The 22,435-nt window shown below is 59.7% G+C and overlaps 1 protein-coding gene across 2 annotated transcripts in view; it reads left to right on the top strand.

Moving 5' to 3' along the window:
* The window catches only part of TPO (thyroid peroxidase), a 31,192-nt gene extending 24,850 nt beyond the window's left edge, over positions 1-6,342 (top strand). For both annotated transcript variants that reach the window (XM_064494237.1, XM_064494236.1), the window contains 2 exons: positions 5,423-5,554; positions 6,208-6,342. In XM_064494237.1, coding sequence (XP_064350307.1) covers positions 5,423-5,554; positions 6,208-6,311 — 236 coding nt within the window. In that variant the 3' untranslated portion in view covers positions 6,312-6,342. The remainder of the gene's footprint in view (positions 1-5,422; positions 5,555-6,207) is intronic.
* The last annotated feature ends 16,093 nt before the right edge of the window (positions 6,343-22,435 follow it).

Raw genomic sequence — 22,435 nt, 5'->3', positions numbered from 1 at the left:
AATAAACATCCTCTAAAAATAACCTTCAAAAGTTGTGAATCACTAGATTGTACACCTGTAACATATAATACTGTACAGCAACTATACTTCAATAAAAATTTTTAAAAAGTAAAGGAAACTCCCAAATAGGTAAGTAAGTGTTATTCACCGTAAGGCACCTGTGAGCGTAGGCATCTTCCAGGAACTGTGTGAGGAAATCAAGTCTCCCCTTCTCTGTGGCCCGTGCTCCTAAGCTGGCATTTTTCTGGAAAAGAGGCACCAAGACAGTCACATGCGAACACGTCCTCAGGGCGACCAGGGGGAGGGGGAGGGGACAGAGCAGAACCTCGGGGAGTGAGGCGCTTGGATCTCACAGAGCACAGGGGCTTCCCCAGGAGCACTGGTAGGACAGCCCCGCCCTGGTGGCCTGACTCCAGGCTAGGCCTCACCCTCAGGGTGCTGAGCCCAGGCCCAGGCCCCCTCCCTCAGAGGTGGACTTGGAGTCAGTGTTGCAGAAAAATGTGTTACAGCTCGGTGTTACAGCTCAGTTGTGACAGCAACCTCAATCCCAGCGAGAGACCAAGCAGCACTCGGAGAGTTGGAGAAGCAGGTTTATTACACCAGCAGGCCCAGAGGAGTTAACACTCCAAGCTCTGGACCCCGTCTGTAGGCTTACACTGGCTTTTATAGGCTGCCAGTTTGCACTTTGCAGCATTATATGTAAATGAGGTATAAGGAACGTTGACTAATTAAGAACAAGCTTTGTAGAAATGGACCAATCAGGAGGGAGAGAAATAACCAATCAGGAGTGAGCTCAGGGAACCAATAGAACTTTAGGGGTAAGTAAGCTGTTTCAGAGGCAAAAAAGTGAGATAGAGCCTCTGGGCCAGGGAACCGGACAGTGCTGGCAGGAGAGTAGTGGCCCTGCCCGGGGGTCCTGCTGGTCTTTTTATGGGGTTTCCCGCCTCACCAGGACCACGCGGGCAGCAGCAGGGCAGCCGCCTTGGGCCCCTGGGAGAAGCTCCCTCGCTTTTCCCTCCGATTGCTAGAAGGGCCTTGGGAGCCGCGGTGAGGATGCCGGCGGAGCAGCCAGTGAGGAGTGACCGTGGACCGCTCTAGCGCTGATCCCAGGGCGTCCATCAGAGCAGCAAGTGGCCCTGACGCAGGCAGAAATGCCCCAGAGCAGGCCCTGCACCCTGGGGTGGCCAGTGCTGAGTGGCTGGGCCGGGATGGGCGCTGGAAGCCCGCACTCATGCTCTGGGATGGGGGACGTTGGCTCAGACTTGCCCGCTGTCCTGGGAAAGGAGCGACCCCTGCAGAGAGGATGCTGACCTTGGCAGGAATGGAGGGGCTCTTGTAGGAGTTGCGTCGTGAAGATGTGGGGAAGCAGATGGACCACTCGAGAGTCGGGCTGGTTTGTAAGAAATGACGACAGAGTCCAATCTGCTCAGTTTTATAATTTCAATTTGGGAAGATGACAAACTTCCAGAGACAGACAGTGGTGGTGGTTGTCAACCACGTGAATGTACTTCATGAGCCTGAAATGTGCACGTAAGTGTAATTAAGGTGGTAAATCTTCCGTTACGTGCATTTCACCGCAGTAACAACATTTCATTTCACTTTTGGGGACTCCGGGATGTGTCCTGGCCGGGCTACAGGGGCTGCCCCTGCCAGACCTCCACGAGCAGAGGGAGAGACCAAAGAGGCTGGGCGCCCAGAGACCCCCAGAGCTCCGCCCAGGCCCCTGTCTCAGGAAGGTGCAGGCCACTGCCCTCAGGGTGAGAGAAAGGACAAGAGATAGAGGCGGCCTTGGGCCAACGTCCAGAAAACAACTTGAGAAGAGCCGACGGCGACGTAAGATCAGAAGCCTGAGCAGTTCAGGGGAATTTATTGCTTCTTCGCGTGCCCAGATCTCTGTACCCAAGCACGTGGGCCGAGAGCCAAGGCGGCCACCCCCACATCTCTCAGGTGCTTGGTCCTGATGACCCTGGACTTGCAGGAGATGGGCAGAGCCTTCCTCCCGGAGGTCCGATCAGAGAATCACCTTTCAGGGATCTCACGTGACAGGAGCCCAGCTCTTCTGAAATGTGGGCGTCTCTGCTTTTGTCACGATGGCTGACGCCCTCTCGGCCTCCTGACTGTCCTGTAGACGACCCTCCAGGATCAAACGTCTAACAAGTCGAGAAGTTTCAGCATCGTTTTGGCTTCATGCTGGTGCACAGCTGACGAGCTCACACCGCCCAGGCCCGTGGTCTTCACGGAGGCCGTACAAGGAAGCAGAACGCGGGCCTCAGGGCCCTGGGCGCCCTGCGTGTTCTAGGCATAAACGTCACCTGTGTGCCTCCCATCTTTTTTGCTTAAATACTTGGACATTTTATGCACCATGCTGGCTGTTTGTTTTAGAAATTTATGAGCCCAAAGCCCACAGGGATCCGCGAGGTACAAATAAAAGAGAAGAAACGAGAGAGTGATGGCAGGTCTGTCCCTCGGCTCAGCCACCTGCCCGTGGATGTGCTCCGACCTCCGGCTCGTGCTGGCTTCCATGTGGGAGGTCCTCCTGCCTCCTCTCCACGAGTCTGAGAATGACCTCAGAAGCACTCCTCGTCCTGAAGGCCCTCCACCACCATCCATCTGCCCGCCTCCCGTCTCTTTTCTGAGGTAATTTTTCCCACCAACAATTAACCATTCCCTGAAGGCACGTGCAAGACATTCATCAACCTCTGACAGTATCAGCTTGGACTCTGAACCAGACAGGGTGCTCCAGGGTCTGAGACCTGTTCTGGCCGTGACCCATCACCCTGGTACAAGTCTTGGACACAGTGAGGTCTGGGGTCTGCAGGGGCAGCACCCGGGGCTCCTGGAAATGCAGAATCTCGGGCCCCCCAGGGTCCTGAGTCACAAGCTGTGTTTCTAACAAGACCCAGTTACTGTGCAGGTTTGAAGCCATCTCTAACCCTGAATCTGCTTCCCTTGTTCTGACAGGGTACCATCTCTGTGCCCCCAAGCCGGGGCCACAGCTGCCTCCCAGCCCCATGGCTTCTCTGTGCCTCTGTGCTTTCAGACGTAAGACGAGGGTGGCAATCAGTCTACCTCACTGCTTGTCTGTGTGGGTAGTTAAACACATGAGAACAAGGCACCTTCCCACGGTTACTAACACAGCCCGTAAAAGCGGTGGTGTAAACCCTGGCCCGTCCTCACCATGCCGCTTACGCTGAATAAATCTGCAGTAGTTCATTGACTTGGAATACAGTTTGTAACATGTTACTAAGTAAAGATGCAAGTTACAGAGCAGTGGGAGTGATGGGACCCCACCTTTTCAAAAGCAGTGGGACCTATTTGTTGTTTTAACCGTGGACATTTTGGTCACCCTGGTATTGGAAGATGGAATGAGTGGGGAGGGTCCATATGACCCTGTGACTTTGTCTGAGTACGCTGATAATTAAGATGTAGTATCTTTAAAGTAAGTGTGTTACAGAAAGTTGGGCAGGGACCACCCACTGGAGACGCACTAGCTCATGCACACGAGTATCTCCCCTGCTCTGTGCCCTGTGCTAGAAGTTTCTAAGTCAAGAATTGCAGGAAAAACATGCCTCTGAGGTGCAGGAGGGCGGGACCTCCACTTCTGCTGTGAACCGAAGCCACGTAGGAGCTGCTGCCAGTCCTCGGTGGAATCGCTCAGCCGCACGTCCAGGGCTGCAGGAGGGCGGCGCAGGCTTCAGTCAGCGGCTGATTCACAAAATCAAATGGGATTCGCTCCTCTCGCCTCTGCTCACAAACTGCATTTTCCCAAAATCATCCTCGTTAAAAAAAACAAAACAAAACAAAACAAAACAAAAACAGCAAATGAATTGCAATGAGTCTCTTTCGAGGGCTTTAAAGTCATGACCTCAGAGTGGACTAAAGCCCTGTGTCTGGGGCTTTTCGCTCTAGCTTTTGCCGAGAGGTTATGCAATAAACGAATTCAGACAAGTGTCCCTGCGTCTGTCAGGGAGAACGAGGTTTTCCATCGGCGCAAACGTGCGGAGGGAAGAAGGAACGTCTGTGCAGATGCTGGTCGCTCGCCAGGGCCCTGGGGTGCCGCCACACCTCTCCTTGGACACGCGAGCTGAGGCGTCCTCACCCGCCTGTGCGGGCTCTGGTTTCCAATAGAAGAACCTGACCGTGGAGTGAAACAGGTTGAACTGTGTCCCCAAAAAAGACATTGAAGTCCTATAAACCCCAATTGCTCAGAATGGGACCTTATCAGGAAACAGGGCCTTTGAGGTGCAGTCGAGTTGAGGTGAAGCCATCGGGGCGGCCCTGGTCCAGCACGACTGGTGTCCGTCTAGGAAGAGGACGAACAAGGAGAAGATGAAGAGCTGGGGAGACGCAGCCACAAGCCAAGGCTGCCAGGACGGCCAGCAGCCCCCAGTGTCGGGAGAGGCCAGGAAGGACCCCACCTCCTGGAGAGCTGGGCCCGAGTCCCCACCTGCCTTTCAGGAGCCCCCTTCTCCCCGTGGGCGAGCGCCCCCGGCCCCGTCTCTCCGGATTCCACTCTCCATCCGCCCGGCGTGTGGGCGGCGCCGGGATCCAGGGTGAGAGCAAGGGCGTGGCCAACAGCCGGGCCAAACACCTGTCGGATCCACCCCCTCCACACCAGGCCCAGCGTGAGAACGTGCATGCGCAGCACTTGCCCCCGTGTGGCGCTTGTGCACCGTGTGCTCTGGACGTGATTTTTCCTGACGTTTGACCGCTCGTTTCCTGGAATCGGCCAGAGCAGAGAGCGAGTCATGTGGAGACAGGAGCCTGGGGAGTGCAGTGCTGGTTATGGGTTCAAGCAGAGGAGACCACGGGGGCCGCACACGCTCTTCGTTTGCGGGGACTCGCTACACGCACCTGCTCTGTGGGCCTGGGCGTCACATCTGGGCTCCTGGCTCGACGGAGGGTGGGTCAGCTGACTGGAAACTATCCGCCTGGGATGGGCTGGCTCCGTCCCACCTGCCCTCACAGCCTCCTTCCCTCCCTACTCAGCAGGAAAGCTCCTGTGTCTTCCGGGGAGGCTGTGCCCCCAGTCTGAGGGAGGCCCGGTGGCCTGGGGCCTGACCCACCAGTGACTCTGTCCTGGGCTGGCTCCCCCAGGCTCAGGCCCCCACAGCGCCTGGTGCAGGGTCTGAACTGAAGTGACCGTGGACCGGCACCAGCCTGGAGGAGCCGCAGGACCCTGGGGCTGCCATGGGTGGGCAGGAGGGCAGGGGTCCGGCGGGTCAGACTGACCAGGGTGCGAGTGAGTCCTGGGCGGCTGAAGGGCCCAGAGGGAAACGGCCAGGGGGACGTCAGGGGACACCTGACTTGGGGGTCGTCCCTCTTGCTCCTGGACTCAGGGCAGAGGTGGGGAGGCACTGGCCTGCGGGGAAGGGAGCTGGGAGGTGGGGATGTGGGTCTGACCTCTGCGGGGTCTGTGCAGACGTGAACGAGTGTGAGGACGAGCGGGAGCCCCCCTGCCACGCGTCCGCCCGGTGCAGGAACACCAAGGGCAGCTTCCGGTGTGAGTGCTCGGACCCTTACGTGCTCGGAGAGGACGGGAGGACCTGCGTAGGTGAGACCAGAGTCCCTGTGCCTCCCGGCCGGGAAGCAGGGTGGTGTCTGACAGCATGCGTAAGGGTGACTGAGGGGCCCCCCCAGCCGTGTGGTATCAGGTGGTGTCTGTCCGTGTCTGCTGTGCTGGGACGCTGGGTGGGAACGTGACCCGGCGGCTCCCACCGGAACCTAGATTATGCAGGGGACACAGCAAACACCAGGCAGCGTGGGCGCTGTTCCAAACCCCCATGAATGATCTCTGTGAGGGAGACACGATGTGTGACCCCAGGTGCAGAACAGAGAGGGTAAGCGGCTTGCTCAGGGTCACACAGCCACTCAGCTGCAGATCTAGGAATCAGAACTTGGCTTCTGGCTCCTGTAAAAAAAAAACCATGCAGTGGTACCTATTAAACAGCAAAACGTTTTATTAAGGCTACTGCAGTACGAAAGGGAGGCCTCAGTGCAGAGCAGAGCTCGACTCCACATACGGCAGAGACAGCAGGCGCCCACTGGCACGCGGAGCAGAGGTCCATGGAAGGACGGTTCTGCAGAGGAGCTTGCTTCCCAGGACCAGGGCGGGTTGGGGCCCGGGGCTGGGCTGGGGCCTGGGAGAGCACACTGGCTACTGCCCTTGCCCAGCAGGCTCACTGACTGGCTCTGTCCTTGCTACAGACTCTGGGAGGCTCCCGAGGGCGTCCATGGTCTCCTTCGCGCTGGGCGCCGTGCTGGTCTGCGGCCTGGCAGGCCTCACCTGGACGGTGGTTTGCAGGTGGTAAGTCCCTCCCCGGTTTTCTGCAGACTGGAGGTAACTTCCTGTCCACGGAGCGCCTGGTAATGCTCTGGCTTACTCTTCTGAAGCTGGCAGAGATTGCCGGCGTCCCAAACCCATCTCCCCCAGCCCCAGCCCCCGTGCTTTCACTGCGCTTCAGTAGCGGGAGTGGAACGACCGCTCGTACACGTTAGGGGACTGACGTCTGCGGGTGGAGACTTAGCAGTGCCAGATTCTCGGGGATGTGAAACGATGGTGTTGAAGTACCCTCTCGTTAGGAGTACAGGCTCCTACAAAGGTATCTCAGAGAAAGAAGGCCTTGGAGACAAGCCTCATTCTTCATTCCCATCCTCTCCCTCAAGAACAGACTCCTGGGAAACCGGGAAATTGAAAGACGAACTTTTCTGGTAAAACGGCGCAGCCCTCGAGGCCGTCAGCGGCGGGTCTCAGCGTGTAGGCCTTGAGAGCCCGAGGGGGGCTCCCTCCCGGCGGGGCCGCGGGGCTGCCGCCTGGGGGCTCGGGCCCTCCCTCCTCGCCGCCGCTGCTGGTCCCCCAGCCCTTAGAGTCGGACTTGGTTCTGTTTGTCTTCCTAGAAAGTATTGGGGGAAATGACCGCACAGAATGAGGGAGGGCCAGTCCGGCCCCTGGCCCGTGGCCTGCGCACTGACCACCAGCGTCTGACGCTATGTCCATGTCGGCCTCTGATGCTGGGCTGCCCTTCAGGATGCACGCCCGGCCGCGCTCCCCTCTGGCCGCGCCAACCCTGCGCCCTCCCGGCTGCCTCCCGTGCTCGCCTCACCTTCCTGGTGAAGCCAGCATTCCTAGGGACTCCTTGGCACATTCAGAAATGCCAGCGGCTGGACCTGAAAGGGAGCTTCTCCCCGTGTTTGTGTACAACTTACAGGAACGGACTTCTAATAGTCAGAACCCTGGTCCTTAGCAGTCAGATCTCACGACTGTGACATCACAGCTTGTGACCAATAACTGGGTCTCATCACGGCCTTTTGTTTATTCTGAGACCCTGGAAGGGGAGCCTCTGTGACTGTGACCGCTCTGCTCTGCATCGCCCCGGCCGGGATGCCATGGAAGTCCAGGCTCTTTACTTCACACACCAAGACCCTCTGCCAGCTGCCCGGTGATCTGGCCTTCAGCTGACACCGGAGCAGCGTCTCCTGGGTAAACGGTATGCAAGGGACACGCTCTCTGCAGACTCACACGTCTGCGAGCGCCAGTCTGGGCCACAGCTCAGGTGGCCCTGTGAGAGGCCCCTTCCTTAAACCACAAGCCACTAGGAGCGGCTAGAAGCCGTGTCAGACCCACTGCGAACTGCTGGTCCCCTTCCCAATCTTTCCATCCATTGTAAGAGGTGAGTACTTGCTACGGCTGGTGGTGTCCCCAAAACCCACGTGTTGAAGGCCTAACCTCCAGTGCTTGGCACGTCACTGTGTCTGGACACAGGGTCACTGCAGACGCAATTAGCTGAGAAGAGGCTGTACTGGAGCAGGCGGGCCCTCATCCGAAAAGCCTGGTGTCCTTGTAAAAGGGGGGTTGGACACAGACACACAGGGAAAAGGCCGTGTGAACCTGGAGGCAGAGATCTGGGCGGTGTGCCTGCAAGCCAGGGATCACATGGCATCACCTGGATCCCCGGAATCTGGTCCTGGACTTTGTACTGATCACCAAGTGGGCCCAGCGCCACTCAGTGTGGCACAGACGCCCCGGCGGTCACCGGCCGCTCATTGGATGTGAGGCGCCCACACACCGTTTCACCCGCTTTCCCTGCAGCCTCTGAGAACGTGGTCTCCTCACCCCACTGGAGGAATGGAGGGCAGAGAGGCTGCCACAGTCAGGTTAGCCCCTGCTCCCGCTGCGACGCGGATAAATAAATCCAGGCATTCAGGGCCTGAGTGTAATCAACTCAGCCCAAAAGTGGAGAAATACAGCTCTTTCTATGAGGAATAAACATTAAGGTGCCGGAGTTTCTTTACTGCAGACAATTATAGTGGCTTCTTCTCAAAATGCTGCTTCAGTATCACCTCTTCCCACACGGTCTGGCTCAGGGAGGACGAGGGGAGAAGAGAAATGAAGTTTCTGGGAAACAGCCTCTCCGTGAAGATGGAACCTGTGCCCATGGTCCAGGGCCATCGGCAGTGGGGGCCCCGGGCCCAGCCACGCTGCTCATGCCTGCTGTCCTGCCCTTGGCCAGTGGCCGTCCCGCTGTAGTGCACGAGGCAGGCAGAAGAGGGGTTCTGAGTGCGAGGCTGGAGGAGGACCCGGATCCTTCCAGTTTCCCCACCATCAACCTTGGTTCTCCATCTAGTGTCACCGACCAGCAGTGGGGACGAGGGGGTAGCCCCAGGGCTGCAGAAGGTGTGAGAAAATCACCATTCCCTGCGTTGCTGTGGGTGGGCGCGGACGGGGCAGGGAGAGGGTGCTCCAGGCACCCTCTTGGATTCCAGTTGTGGCCGGTGGGGATTTTCCAGCACATTCTGCTCCCCCTCACACGGCCACGGTGCCCAGACACTGGGAACCAGGTACACAATGCGGCCAGTGTGGATGAAACATGAAATGTGGGGAAGGTGCGCTCAAAAGGAGCCTTTCCCATGGAAATAGCTCTCCAGCCGGCCCCAAATGCAGCAGGGGCACAAGAAATGGGGACGAGGATTAAGGAGAACACAGTGCAGGTGGGACAACGCTGGGCTTGGGAATAAGAGGCCAGAGTCCACCAGAGTCCAGGACTCCGGGGCTGTGCTTCCTGAGCAGGAGGGAGGCGGGGACACGTGCCTGGGGCCACATCCTGTGCCTCAGCCCTGGACTCAGTCTAACTTTCCTGAATCCAGCTCTTTGGAGAACATTCTCACCCTCTGGGCATCTTGCCCAGAGGTGCCCACAGGTTCATGAGATATTTTGAGAGGCGACTGCAGACCTCAAGATGTTTGCCTGGAGAAGAGAGAACAGGGGAGCCAGATGGCGTCCCCAGGATTTCAGGCCCGTCGAGTAAATTAATTGGCCTGAGAGTTTGAGAGGTGAAGTCGGCAAGTGGTGGCCTTCAGTCCTGGACGACACGTGATTTCTACTCGAGATGGACTGGACGGGAGATCTGATGGTGGCCTTGGCGCTGCTGGGCGGGGTGGGAACAGGAGCATTGAAACAGGGCAGCACTGCGACCGGGGCTGGGGAGCCGCCAGGGAGTTTGGGGGTGAGCAGCTCAGCAAAATGACACCCCAAAGGCAGAACGTCCGGAGTGAGAGTGGGAAACAACAGATTTGAGGAGTGTTTCCTCGTCGCCACTGTGACATTGTGAGTGACTTTATCTTTACTGACTCAGAGGATGATTAAGCAAGTGAGGCAGGACTGGGGCTGAGCGGTCGTTGGTGTCCCACATTTACCAGCTGCACTGGGGCTTCTAAGCCCAACCCACTCCCCGGCCTCCCTCTGACATGACTTCTCTGACAGCTGACAGGCAAAGGCGACACTGGAGGTTAACTCGCCAGCATCACACCCTCCGGAGCAGACACGGGGGCAGGGGGGGCCTCCGGCCACCTGGGCTCCTGCCTGGTAAAATCGGGGCAGAAAGCGGTCTGAGGACCGGCATCTGCTCCCCATCACGGGGCAAGATGACCGTGTTCGTGGGTCTTTTCAGTGACAACAGGAGTAACTGGATGCGTGTTTATCCCCAGGACACACGCTGGCCCTAAATCTGCGCTGCCGACTATGGAGGGAGACGGAGCAGGGACTTCGCGGCTGGGACCTGGGAAACAGCAGAGGGTGAGCGGCTCCCGGCGCGACGCTCCCGCTGGGGACGTGTAGCAGGCAGGTCCACACCCCGTCCCGCTGGGATTCCGATGTCGGACGTTTCCATTTAGACCCAGGACGTCCTGCCCCGGCCCTTCCCAGCCTCCTGCTCCGGGTTTTCTTCTCCTGCAGGCTGGATTTATAGGAGAATGCTAATTTGTCAAAGTGTTTACCTACTTTGAAAAAGTAAAGATGAATGAGAATCTGTGAACCAGGGTGACAGGGCTTCAGATCCAAGAGTGACTGCCAGGCGTCTGCTTCACCGTGTCCCCCGTACTGACTGCGGGTCAACCAGCGGCTGAAGGGAAGTGTTGACTTGTAAAATATGCGTTCGGAAACAAATGGAATAAACATAATCAGTGTGGGAAGAATCCATCTAAACTTACTTTTTACTAGTGTGGTCTTACATGCACAGCCTCCGCGTGTTGCGGTAAAAAGTCACTCCAGTTCCCCTGGGGCCCATCAGAATTCAGGGCGAGATGGTGTTTAGAGCTAAAATGAGCCTGTCCTTAGAGGCAGAGTAGGCTCAGCCTTGTGGACTGAGAACTCTGCCTCTGGAGGGAGGCGGTGCACCGACCGACCGGGCCTCTCCAGCCACGCCGGGAACAGCGGCCCCACCGGCACCTCCCAGCCTGCCGAGACCAGAGCTTCCCGTTTGTTGGAAGCTCTTCACAAGCCCCCCCGGCCCAGGACCCGGCCTGTGGACCCCGGATCCTTCTCTGCAAGTGGCGCCCACGTGTGTGAAGCTGCTCGTGGGGTCACAGTCAGGCCCCACGCACGTCTGTTCTGGTTTTCACGGGACAGGACAAGTCACAGTGAAACGATGCTCGCATGTTGCCAAGTGCCTGCTCAGGACACAGTGACCAAGTGCAGGCGAATAAATCCTGCCACCTTGCAACTGTCTGACCCCTTTGCCAGTACTGCCGGTGGTCACTCGGCGGCTTGGGGAGTGTTGCCGTGAGAACGTGTTTACATATTATACATGTTTATGAGCCTTTCCCCAGCCAAACAGACGGGAGGGTGTTGTCACCGCCCTCACATCTCAGCCTCCCTTCCCCTCCAGTTTTAATTCTCCCCTTCTGCTGTGGCTCCTCTTCCCCCAGATCTGCCCGCCTGCCCAGCCCGTTGCTCCGCCGGCTCCCAGGACGGGCGGGATGCGTGGGTGTCGTGTGCTGGGGCCACCTCGCCGCCTGGGTGCCTGAGCTGTGTCCTCCCCTCCCCCCGAGAGCAAAACTGAGACTTACTGTGATTCTCAGGACCGAACAGGATTAGTGACCTGTCTCCTCCTGGGGGTCTGCCGGCAGACGTGGGGCCAAGGCCTCTCTGCACCCCCCCTCCCTGCTGGGCACTGTTTCTGCCCCTCCTTGTCTCCCACTCGCTCGGGTACCTCAGCCTGACCATCCTTTGAGGGACCCCCTCCAGCCGTGGGCAGTCCTGGGGGAGCTGTTGGTCACACCAGCCCTGGCCTCGTTTCACAAGGGGAGAGGCCGAGTGACAGGGAGGCTGAGTGGCTGCGGTGACACTGGGGGGGGTCCTTCCTCCTGCACGACACCATGTGCAGAGAGACATGTGCGCCCTGCAGCTGTCCATCTCTGAGCCCACACAGGCGGTGGGACCCGCAGACAAGACCCTACTGTCCAGTTCTGCAGCGACACGGAGGGACACGGCCCCAGACGCCGTCCACAGCTGTGACGTTACGTGGAGAAGTGGTTTTACTCTCTGTAACCTAAAAACACTGCTTCTCACGTGTCTCGGGTCGCACTGCTGTGTCTCCAAGTTCCTATTGCTAATATAAAGCCAGGAGGGACTTAATGATGAGACCCATGAGGGAGACTCCCTGGCAGAGCTCGCTGACCCGCCTCCCCTTGTGCCCCTGGAAGGCTGCGGGGGGACAAGGCTTCCTGTCGGAATGCGAGGAAGGCAGCGGAGGAACACACGTTGCACATCGCCGCTGCCAGCTCTGCGCGTGGAGGGTGACAGGCTCTGAATCTCCACGTGATTTCCGCTCAGGGATGAAGGGATGGGACTGACTGAGGGACAGGGGTCCCACCCGCTCCTCCAAGCCTCTCCCTGGCGACTCGACCCTTGGACCCTCGGACCCTCGGGACAGGAGCTGGTTCCACTCCGGTTCGCTCTCTGCCTCTGGGACCTTGCTTGGGTCTCAGGTGTTTGTGTGGCTCCCGTGTGCTTGGTCCGTGTCCCGGAAGCCCTGTGACTGAACAGCTGACTCCCCACAGGGAGCCATCCCCTTTCCTCGGGTCCGGGAGCAGTTAAGGGTCGAAAGCTCCCGGTCCCGATCGTCCCGGCGGCCCAGCACACCGGCCCTCACACATGCTGTCTCCCGTGTGCGCCGAATCCTCGCTCTCCCGCACGGCAGGTGGTTCAGGGTATCAGCGACTCTGCCGCGGTGGTAATTCCGGCTTTTCTGCTGTCAGGGCTGCACCAGTTTCCCCAGCTTTCATTCCACCTGAATGTCTAACCAGGAGCCTGTGCGCCTGGGCTCGGGGTGGGGCGTCGACCTGCTTCCCGTCCAGGCCTTTCTGTGTCTGCTGAGCCCTCCGTCCGTTTCCACTGTTTCTGGGGGGATTCCCTGGAGACAGGCCTGTGAGGGGCCGGGGGCTTGGCCTGTCCTCGGATACTCAGTATCGCGACGTGAGCCCTGGACGTCCCCTCAGACATCGCTTTGTGCAGCCCTGACTTTACAGACCACGTAGCTGCGTCTCGGGGCCTGGAGACGAGCTGCTCAGCATCCCGCAGCAGGCTAGACTCGGGGGGACAGAAGCACGGCTCACAGCCGGCCCCGAGTGACAGCGCTGCCCGCTGCTCCGCCGTCTCAGCCCCAAACCCAGATGCAGGGAGCTGTGCTCATGGAATCCTCTTCCTCCTCGTTGAACCGCTTACTATTTGCGACTAGTGCTGGTCAAACGGGCGGGAACCGTGCCTTTCCCAGGCTCGGAGCACCGAGCTCGGAGCACCGCCAGGCCCAGCCGCGAGCCCAGTGACAGCAGGGCCCCAGGACTCTCACAGGGAGGCCTGTCCTTTGACAAAGGAGGAGGAGGGAGTTGGTGTCCCCCTCGGGCGGACCGCACCACCTTCTGGGAAGCGGGGTAATCTCTGACTCCTGCCGCTCTTCCCCGCCTCCGTTTGCTCTGCTGAGAGGGCTGCTGGCCCTGGTTCCGTGTGTGGGTCTGTGCCCGTGCGCGGGCAGCCTCTGCTGTAGCTGCTTTTCCTCCTGAGACGTTAGCATCCCACTCGGCTGGGAGCCCCAGGAGCCTGGTCCCCCGGCTTCCGGCCAGCTCGCAGGCTCAAGGGTCCTCCATCAGCAGCCACTCTGCGAACACCTTTAGGGGCCCACAGGTGCTTAACGCACCCTCCTTGCGGCCCTCTCTACCCACCACATGTGGGCACCTGCCTGGGAGCACGGCCTGCGAGCAGAAACAGGAAGGCAGAGGCCACCCGAGCCTCAGTCTTCCCCTGTAGTCCTTCAGTTCAGGCAAGACCTGCACACTGATGATGGGGCGGGGGTGAGGCAGGGGCTCAGGGGCTCCCCTCCCCGTCCCCCAGGTTGGAGGGAGGGCCTGGCAGGAGCTAAGTGTCCCTTTGTTAGGGGAAGGATGGCCTAGGCCCTGGGAGAAAGCCTCACTCTGTTGGACCTCCACCCTGATCTAATAAAGGTGGTGTCACTAAAGGTGTGTCATGAGTAAAGGGTGGGGCCTGAGGCAGGGGAGGGCGCACGTGCAGCCAGGCTGCCACATCGCTTCAGTGCCCACGCAGCGTGCCTGGCCGGTGCCCCCTGGCCTGGGTTGCTGTGCCTGCACTGTCTTTGGATCATGTTTCCACAGTGGCTTTGGTTCCTGTGGCTCTTTGTTTGGCAACCACTCTGGCTTCTGGTCCAGGGAGCTCAGCCCCTGGGGTGGTCCCTGGACTCCGCCCCGCTGACCTCTGACTCCCCAGGGCTGAGGGGCTGAGCGAGGCTTTCTTTTGCAATCCTCTAATCCCTCACCTGAATTTCCCCATGGCTTACTTTACCGAGGGCTGGGAGAACCTGCGAGCCCACCCAGGAGGCTTCTCCAATCCAGCAGGAGTTCCCAGCCTCACCCCTGGAGCCCGTTACAGAGACAAGACTTCTCCAGCCCAGCAGGGGGCCCCAGCCAGCCTCCCAAACCACCTGGGGAGGCGGCAGCACGGTCTCCTGTGCGTCATGAACTGACAGCTCCAGCTCTCGAGCTGAAGCTGGAATTCAAACTGGTCACCGGTAAACCTTTCCATCTGGGCCTCCCGTAACTGCAGCAGCTACGACGGAGGCTGGACGTCGAACGGCAGCAGCAGACATGCAGGGGAACCCAGCCAGCCTCCCGAGTCACCTAAGGAGGTCACGGTACAGCCTTCATGGGATCGGGCTGCAGCAGTTCCAAGTGCAGCTCAGGGCTCTAGCTCAGGACCCAACGTTGCCCCGCAGAGTCGGGGCCCAGGCCTCGGGGCTGCAGCGCCAGGAGCGCCCTGGCCCCTCCCCGCCCAATCAGTTGTCTGGTGAGCTAGGAGGCGGGGCCGCGGCGGGCAGCGGCGGGGGGGGGGGGAGGTTGGGGGAGGGGGGGAGGTTGGGGGAGGGGGCGGGAGGGCCATAGGCAAGTGGGCGAGGCACGGCAGCCCTCCCTGTGACCCCAAACCTGTGGTTGCCTGGAGACTGTCCTGCTTCAGGGCCCTCGCCCTCCCCAGCCCAAGCCCCGCGCCACCCTGACCCTAGCCTTCCGCCTGCGCTGTCACTGCTGGCCCGTCCCCTCCATTTCCCACCTGTGACCTGGACCCAGCCCCACCCCCACCCCTTGCCACCGGGCGTGCGTAAATGAGGCCTCACCCTGCCCCGGGAGGGGAGCCCGAGGGTTCCCCCAAACGCCCCGCCCTCTGCCTTGCCTGCGGCTGACCACCTGGGGCTGGGGAGGAGGGCGTCGAGCTGTGACCCCCCCCCCCCACAGGAGGAGAAGGTTACCGGGACCTGCCCTTTGGAGACACGATGGCGTGGTCACGTGGACACGTGGGCAGAGGCTGCCACAGTTAACCCTGCGTCACTGTGAAGAGGACAGTCCCAAGGGTTTGAAACGCAAAACCAGATGTCACCTCTGGTCTTTCTGGACTGAACTTCCACAGGGCTTCACTCAGCACCTGCTGACTGCAGGCCCGGCCTGGGGGCCTCCAGTTTGACGCCACGCTGCGCCCCTTTATGACCGTGCGTTTTCACCCCGGCAACCTCTGGTCTGTTTTTGTGTTTTTCTTCTCTAAATTATAAAGCTACATCCCAAATATCTCCCCACTCAGTCATGCCCTGCAGGTACGATTTAAGAGGCCGGTAATCCGCCCAGACACTTCCTAAACTCTGCCACCCTGGGCCAGCGACTTCGCCCCCGTCTCAGTTTCCTCACTTGTGACTGGGTATGACAGTCGCTACCTGAGAGCACACTGTGCTGATCGACTGGCCGAGGCGCCTGGTGCGCGGAACGCACTCAGGGAGTGCGGGCCATGAGGCGCCCTCTGGCCTCGGGGTCGGGCCACGTGCCGCGCACGCAGCGGACGCCACTGGGTGTCTGTCGTGCCTCCTGCGAGACCGTGGCTGTGTCACACCTCTGCACCTCTAATACCTCGCCCAGCGCCCGGCGCGCAGAGGGCGCTCAGCAAGCTGCTAGCAGGAACTGACGGAGAAGCCGGCCCCGCGGAGCCCGGGTCGCGGAGGAAGCCAGTCTCGAGAACGTGCCCCACACCGGGGCCTCCGGCAGGAGGGCGCTGGTCCTGCCCCGCAGCTGCTGGAAGCAGCCGGGGCGCGCGCACACGGGCTGTCCTCGCTGTGCGTGCGCACGAGCCGGCCCGTGAGGCCCCGCAGGAAGCCATTCCCGTCAGAACCCGTGCAGCTGGACGCAGTGTGGGTGTTGGGGCGAAGCGCTTCTTCACCTGCCGGCTAGTTCCTCCCGCGGCACCCCCGCGCCCGTGGAGAAGACGGGGGGTGGGGTCGGGGGGCGTTGTCCTGGAAGCGGGTGTGTCCGTGCCGGAGCGGCGCGTCGGGCTCTCCCAGCACGGGGGCTGCCTGGAACCCCCGAGCCCGCGGCCGGCCCGGGAGACCCCGCGCTGTGTCCTTGACCGCTCTTGTCGCTGCTTGTTCGCGAGGCTTCTGGGCTGAAGGCGAGCCTGTGCGCAGGTAACCCTGCGACGGGCTCCTTCTCCAGGGCCTCCGGGAGCTCTCGGCGCCAGCAGCGTCTCTCTCCGACAGGCTGACGCCAGAGCGCAGCGGCCACCGCGAGGGGGCGCTGTCACCGCCGGGCTCGCGCCCGCTGGGAGCACGCGCCGCTGGGGGCAGCGTGAACGCGTTCGCACTGAGCGCGCCAGTGGGCGCGCTGAGAGTTCACTTCACGGTGAACATTTTCAGAGTTTTTAAAAATATATCTTGAAAATTGTAAGTGGGTATTAACAGTAAATAGACAACTGCTAAGTTAGAGTGCAAAATGAAACACCTTATTTTAAAGGTGCAGGAGCAAGAAAATCCAACAGAGACCTGTCCACGTTTAGTTGCCTGTGTGATGATTAAATGGCATTTAAATACATTGTCACTAGAAAAACGATCACTTTACAGGAGATAAAAAATCAATTTTAATACCAACTTTATTAATGACCAAGAAGAAAACAAGTTGATGTTAAAGCAAAAACAGGAGCGGGGCAACTTCTTCTCAGAGTTGCTTCTGATCAGGAATAAGGCTCAGGAGCCATTTCACCTGAAAGTCTGAGGAGAAAACGAAGCACTGAGATGCCCTGTGCCCCCTTGTCCGCGGAGCCCTCCTGCCCTGCACTGCGGCCCCCACAGACGGAGGCGGGCCCACCTCCCAGGGACCCTCTGCCGAGAAGGTACACCCACCCCGGCTGGACACACAGGCTCATGAGCTAAAAACGGAAAAACAGTCAGTGCACAACGGGATGCAGACGGGGGACAAGTCACACCAGAGCACCAAGGGATGGAAGTGCGGGGCTTCCCTGGGGACGCGGCATCGAGCCGCAGATGGCACCCCGTTCGCTCCCACTGCTTTCAGGAGGGAGGGACGCCTGCCAGGTCAGGGATGGAAGTGCATTCACAGAGGGCTGACCCCGGGACTGAGCGGATCTGGAGCCTGGACAGCAGGGGGCTTTTCTTATGACCCCCGTGCCTGGTGTGGCCTCCCTTCTGCACTCCCTCGAGGCCTCCTGTCTGCTCTGTAAGAATCAGATCAAAGTTGCCCGTCCTCTGGGTCCCACCCAGAGCCCAGACTGGCTGTCGGGATGGGACAGACAGACTCGGGTCTGGAAGGGCCCCACGCGGAGCAGCATTAGCTGTTCCTCCTTCAGGCGCGCTCGCTGGCTGGTCAGTACAGAGGGTGGCACCTGGCCGGAGGCCCCTCCCGGCCTCACTGCACCTCCCGCTGCCCCCAAGCCCATCCTCTCCCAGCCACCAGCCCCTTGTCCTCGGAAGCCGCAGCCCACACCCCGTCCCCAGGGACACAACGCACGCTCGGTTCCACGGCTGAGGCACAAATCACCCCCAAACCTCAGGACATAAAATGCTCACGTGTCTGAGAGACCTCGGGGTTAACACGGCCATGGGGCTTGTCTCTGCCCCGCAGGGCTCCGAGGGCTGGGCCCGGGGTGCGAGGGCTGTGCTCTGGGGTTGGGTTCCACCAGCAGGGGTGTGCTGGAGCCTGCACCTGCGACTCCCGAATTCAGGAAATTTGTGAGCAGGCTGTCATCAGCTGAAATCAGCAGATGCCACAGTCGGTTCCCACCCGCCCACCCAGAGAGTGGTGGGCCTTGCAGCAACCCTGCAGCTGCACCTCTGGCTCTGTGGCCATGGACGGACAGGTAGCCCCCCTGACTGTGGTTCCCTCGCCTCCAGAATCCAGGTAACAAGCCAGCGCAGGGCTGTGGTGCAGCAGGAACGGTCCAGGTGGGGAACTGAACGCCGTGGCTCAGGCGGATGGCAGGCTTGGCCGTCCCCAGCAGAAGAGTCCTGTTCCCTCAGAGGCCCTGTGCGCTGGCCTGGTTCGAAACCAGAAACCTTCTCAGACGCTGGCCCCGCCGCTCAAATAGAAACATGAGCTGGGAAACCTGTTTTCTTAGAGGGTGGAGGACGTGCCTCCGGAATTTTCCACAGACCTAAGGAACGGGGCTCCTTCCAGTCTCGGGACTCACTCTGGGGCCAGGGAGCGGCGCTTTGATCCCAGCTCGCTGGAGGAACGCAGCGGTTCTGCTCCGTGGCTGCTTCGGACAGCGAGGTGGGGCCAGAGCGCGGACGCAGCCTACCCGGAGGGGCTCCTGTCCAGCTGAAGCCCCTCTACCAGCCGGGCCCAAGGGTGAGTGGGTCGGAGCCTGGCCCTGGGGTCCCCTGCACGTTCCCAGCATCTCCACGTGGTCAGAGGTGACGAGACAGGACGTCCTAAATTCCAGCGAAGAAGGACCGGCGCCCTTGGTGCACGGCCTCTTGCGCCAGTGTTCTCCTCTGGTCACTTCCCCACCCGGGCTTCTCGTGGACCCCTCCCCATCAGCACGCAAAACCCAGGCAGTCACCCTCTGCCGCGCATGGACCACAGTGGGACCCCCACCCTCCAGCCAGAAGGGCTTTCCTCCCCCGACCCTGGGGGGTCCAGGCCCCGTCCATCCACAGCTCTGCCTCCTCTGACCGTAGCCCCGCCGTCCCTGGAAGTGCCCTGCAGCCTCCACCTCGTCACCTGCTGAGGAACACATTTGAACCAACGTGCATTTGGTAGCTAATCGCTGGTGAAAAAACATTATTTGTAAAAAAATTTTTCCTAAAATACATCAATTGATGGACCTGGCCCCAGAAATTCAGAGGAAGTGAGGGGCTAAGGCAGCGGTGATTTCTAGCCAGGAAACAAAGGTTTTGGGAAAAATACGAGGGTGGAATGTTGAGTCTGGCCACAGCTCATATCTGGGACAGGAAGGAGAAGCAATTTGTGAGGTTTTATCATGAGCTGCAGCCTGAATTCAGTTTTAAAGATTTATAGACAGCTCTGGTCTCGTGTTACCGTCATGCAGGGTCTTAATGGGCACTTGAATTTTTTGGTTGTGTGTTACTGAATTTTATGAGGAAAATTACATGGTCTGGTGGACTCTGAGCCCGGCAGTTGGTAGACGTCTCAGAACGTCTCCCCCAGCAGGTGGGGAGTATGGCGTCCTCGGGGCCCCATGTGGCGCGTGGATGGGAAGGCTGGGCCCTGGAGGTGGGCCGTGCCTCTGGGGAGGTGCTGTACTCAGCCACGTGCACACTGCAGCCCGTGGTCTGGCTGGTAATGACCCTCCCGCTGCCCAGGGACCCCAGGAGCTGCTGTGACCGCTGTCACTGTGCTGCTGTCAGCACAGACGGACGGACTCGAGTCAGCAGCACCCGTCGAACCAGGAAACCAAAGCCCCGGGGCTGGCCAGGTGTTCAGGGCCCCCAGCGTGGGAAGCTTTGGGGACATCGTATGGTGATTAAAGGAGACAATTTAAATGATACTTGATGCTTAATTCAACACTGCACCATGTGGGCTGCCTCCATGGGGGTGGAGGGCAGGAGGCTTTCTAGAACCTAGAAAAAAGGACAAGGAAGAGAAACAGAATTGATGGAATCGTCCGGGGCACAGAGTCGGCCTTGTCTGGGGTGAGAAGGCTGGGACCTGCCCTGGCGTGTGGGGTCTGGCGGACCACGTGCCCCAGGCTCTGCACAAGCAGGTCATTTAGAGGGACACAGGTGTCACCTAAGGGTTCCCGGGCAGGAGTGGCTCCATCTGCGGCCTGGGAGTTTATCTCAAAAGGGGTAACTTGCCGTTTCATCCCCAGTGATTCAAAAACTTCCAGAAGTTTCCTAGAAGGCAGGCAGGGAAACTCGATGCTTTAAAGGAGCTTTCTAGCTGCTGCGAGGAGGTTGGCGCCGTGAGCAGGAGAGCAGGGACCGCTGTGTGTCTGGATCAGGCGACGGGGGACCTGAGGGATGTCTGACCCCTCGCCTGTCCATGATCGAAGGGCACGTTCAGAGCAGCTTTGCCCGAGCACCATCTGATCGCTGAGCCTTGAGATGTCCTGCGAGGTGCTGCAGATGCTGCCACTCTGACCGCCCGTCTCAGGTCTAAAGTGGGACCCCAGTCAGATAATAATAATAACAAATGACGGCGACAAGGCTGGGTGCCCCTCCGCCGGTCTGGCTGCAGGCGGGTCCAGTCCACCACGCGCTCGTGGTCACTTCTTCTTGCTTCAGAAGCCTAGGGTGCTGAATACAAACTCATTCAAATGTTTCTAAGATCAGGGTCCATGCTGTGAAAATCCTTCTTGGAGAAGAGAGCTGTCTAAACCTGCCATGTGAACTATTTTTTTGTTGGCAGCATTCAAATCCACTTTTCCCCAACCTCCAAACTGGAAAAACAATTTTTGTTTGGAACGGCTTCGGATGACGGGGCTGGGCGGGCGGCCTCTCTCATGGTCTGTGGTCTCCCTGCTGGGAGTGTGTCCACGTGGGCCGCGAGCCTTGCCTGCCTCCGTCTCTCCCAGCCTAAACACGTGCACGTCCTGCTCCGACTCGAGTGTGGGGAGCTGGGAGGTGGGCGGGTCCTCCCCCCGAGAGTTCAGGAGGTTGTCACACCTGCGATTCCTACTGCCTGGTGGACAGTCGGGTGCCTCTGGAGGAAAGTGGAAGATGCCAGCTCATGTCCACGGGCACCGTGTCTCACAGTTTAACAAATGCCTCCTGGACCTGGTTCCTCGGGGATGTTCCTGTGCCCTCTGTTCCCCCGCAGGTGTTGGGGAGCTCGTGGTCACACCCGCCTGGGGTGAAAGGTCTTTTATGGAAGCCCCCAGACGGCCCCGCCAGGCGGTGCGTCAGTGGAGGTGATCAGAGGCTCCACCCACGAAGTACCAGGCTGGGGAACTGCACACACACACGACTCCCAAGGGTCAGAGGAGACGGGACTGGCCTCGCACAGCCAGGGGGGCGAGCTTGGCCAGAACCGCCACACTTGCTCCCAACGCAGCCGCCCGACCTCCCTCCTCGGGCCCCTCGTTAACCACAGACTCCATGTTTGCAGACTCGCCTGCTCACTGGGATGTGTTGTGACCCAACGGCGGTGCTCACAGCATCTCGAGGTCCCTGGGGGCATCACTGAGCGGCTGGCCCCCAGCGGGCTGCGAGCTCCACCTCTGCTCCAGCTCCCCGGTGCACTGGGGTCCCTCTCGGCCCCCTCGGTGTCATGCATGTCATCCCTTTGTGATTTGGTGGGGATTTCTCCGTTTAAACGGGCCCCCCGTGCAGCGTGGCAGGGCTGTCTGGCGGTCGCAGAGCCCGAAGGCTGTGACGTGCCTCCTGGAGAAAGCAGTCATGGCAGGTGAGCACCTGTCAGGTCCCAGTGCTGCTGGCCAAGGGTTCGAGGTCACTGAGTCAACAATCTGCACTAAGTAAGGTGGCTTTACACAGAAACGCACTGAAAACAAGGCGGTGTGTGAATCTGCTGATGAAACATGACTGGAGGTCGTGGGAATCCAGCTCTGTTTGTCCCCCAGGACAGTGGCTCATTGCACAACAGGGGCCCCTGGGATGAGGAAGGACAGCCGTGCGGCCTCGGCTCACCTGGAGCTGACGGATGCCAGCCGTGTGGCCAGTCTGCCGGCCTGACCAGCACGCAAGCCGCCAGGTGTCAGGAAGACAGGAGGCTCGGCTCAGCACCTTGGACAAGGCAGGCGTGGCCCTGGGTGAGGACCACCCTCACTTCTCCACAGGGCGGGGGTCGGGGTGGGGTCCGAGCGTAGAAAGCCCAGGCTGGGGGCTTAGGAAAGCGGGGTCCGAGACAAGGCCACCACGAGGGAGAGGGGACCTCTGCTTCATACCTCAGGTGGGTCTGAGTCCTGCTCCCGACACGCCAGCGGCAATGCTGCAGTGTCCCCAGGATGCCGGAGGGAAAGGCTGCAACACGAACGCCTACCCTTGCCTTCCTTGTATCTGATGTCGGGGTAATTGTGTGACATCCTCAAAACGTGTGCAACCAACACACTTTCAGGAAAATAAAATACTGAAAGATGTGCTCTGGGCAAATCTGAATACACAGTTCAAGACTAGGGCAGCCCGACAGAAAAGGGCTGACGGTGAGCAAATGAGCCACTCTTGCCCCAGATCAGGACGAATCCTGAGTGATAAACACGAGGTGTATGAAGCACGATAAATGTGAGTAAAGTAACACAGATGCAGTAAACGACCCTCAGAACAGTGGGTACGTGATGTTTGAGAGTTCTTGAGAAGTAAGTAAGTCTAAACCTCCAGCAACCGTGGCCCAGCCAGGATGGGGG

Source organism: Camelus dromedarius, chromosome 15, assembly GCF_036321535.1.
Source record: "Camelus dromedarius isolate mCamDro1 chromosome 15, mCamDro1.pat, whole genome shotgun sequence".
NCBI lineage: Eukaryota > Metazoa > Chordata > Mammalia > Artiodactyla > Camelidae > Camelus > Camelus dromedarius.
Note: the sequence above shows the minus strand (reverse complement) of the source record. Positions and strands in the feature narration are given on the sequence as shown.